We start from the raw sequence: 1,615 nt of genomic DNA, 5'->3' as shown, positions 1-1,615 counted from the left end.
TTTCCTGGATGGATTGGATACTACAAATATACAAAAACAAGTGAGTAACTGCTCATCGAGTTTTGATATACCTGATAACCGTGGACCTTGACCTGAACCTTGAAGCTTGACCTGGATGGAATGGATACTACAAATATACAAAAACAAGTGAGTAACTGCTCATCGAGTTTTGATATACCTGAAACCGTGGACCTTGATCTGAAAACCGTGGACCTTGATCTTAAAACCGTGGACCTTGATCTTAAAACCGTGGACCTTGACGTGAACCTTGAGGCTTGACCTGGATGGAATGGATACTACAAATATACAAAAACAAGTGAGTAACTGCTCATAGAGTTTTGATATACCTGATAACCGTGGACTCTGATCGGATCCCTGATGCTTGACCTGGACGGAAGACACTAGAAGCATACAAAAGACAATGAGTATATGCTCATCGAGTCTTGGTGTACCTTTGGCCCTGAATGGAAACCTGTTTTTGATTGCTTGACTTTGCCTGAAAAGTCCCTACAGAAATATCAAAGACAGTCAATGATTAATCAACGAGCCTTTATATACCTGTAGGCCTGGATGGAGATCTTATTTTTTATCTTTGACCTTGTTTGTCAAAAGAATAAACAAATATAATCTTCACAATGTGTGTCTTTGATGAATATCATATACTCCTTGAAATATAGTAAGTCCTGTCAGTTTATCTCTTGTTTCTGAGCGTGGATAGGCTTTGGATGGATTGATGGTCAAACCAGTGTTGGACCTCAGTATTTCATTTTTGCTGTGTACTGATTTTGACATGTTGTATTATATCTTGCTACTGACTGTTTTACATATGATAAAAGCCTGAGATTTGACTAGCAAAATGGATTTGTATTGGTCATGATTCGTCTTTAACGTCTATGTTGATTAAAGCAGTTTGTGAGAGAGCAGTAAAGAAGTGTATAAAGTATTAATGATATGTGGAAGAGAGTTGTTTTGACGCGTTCTGTTTGGATAGGTGTTTTTTTTTATAAAACTCATGACGTCTCAATCATGAGTTGCTGTTCTTTTTTATTATTTTTATTATGATAGTTTGATAATATATTATAAAATTCGGTTTTTTTCTTATTCCTTTTTCGGTTTTCTTTTATCTTTTAGCCTTGACAACATGTATATATTATTATTATTTTACTTCTTTATTTAATATCTATGCTTAAAATATGGGTTTTGGGTTTTAAAGAAGTATCACTTACATTCTGAAGGACGTGCTGTGCAGGCACTTGTTTTACTTTTTGTTTTTTTTTCTTTTGCCTCTTTTTTTGTTTTAGTTCTTTTTATGTCACATAAGGTCCGTGCTGTCCGTGCAGCATCACATGTGTCATGGGGCTTAGAGGAGCATAGTAGCAATAGTGGTCCAGACTTTACTTTAGCATGAAAACATTTAAATGATGTCTTCCGATTGGTGGACTATATGCATGTCAAATTATTCAGTTGCTATGGACCCCCATCCCCTTTTTTATTCTACTTTCTGTTGTGATTCTGTTAACAAGGCTTATGCTTTTGAACAGCCACTTGTCGAGACACTATATATGCCTCTGTGTTCATTTTAGCTGTACTACTGATATACAAAGTATTAATCGGC

At 35.8% G+C, this 1,615-nt stretch overlaps 1 protein-coding gene across 1 annotated transcript in view; it reads right to left on the bottom strand.

Annotated features, from left to right (window-relative positions):
* The window catches only part of PHYBLDRAFT_71067 (hypothetical protein), a gene marked incomplete at both ends in the record, with an annotated part of 4,371 nt that extends 3,579 nt beyond the window's left edge, over positions 1-792 (bottom strand). The window contains 3 exons of the mRNA XM_018442404.1: positions 193-296; positions 348-507; positions 664-792. Coding sequence (XP_018284384.1) covers positions 193-296; positions 348-507; positions 664-792 — 393 coding nt within the window. The remainder of the gene's footprint in view (positions 1-192; positions 297-347; positions 508-663) is intronic.
* Positions 793-1,615: the final 823 nt, after the last annotated feature.

The sequence above is a fragment of the Phycomyces blakesleeanus genome (assembly GCF_001638985.1).
Source record: "Phycomyces blakesleeanus NRRL 1555(-) unplaced genomic scaffold PHYBLscaffold_37, whole genome shotgun sequence".
NCBI lineage: Eukaryota > Fungi > Mucoromycota > Mucoromycetes > Mucorales > Phycomycetaceae > Phycomyces > Phycomyces blakesleeanus.
This window is presented reverse-complemented; position numbering and strand designations above follow the sequence as displayed.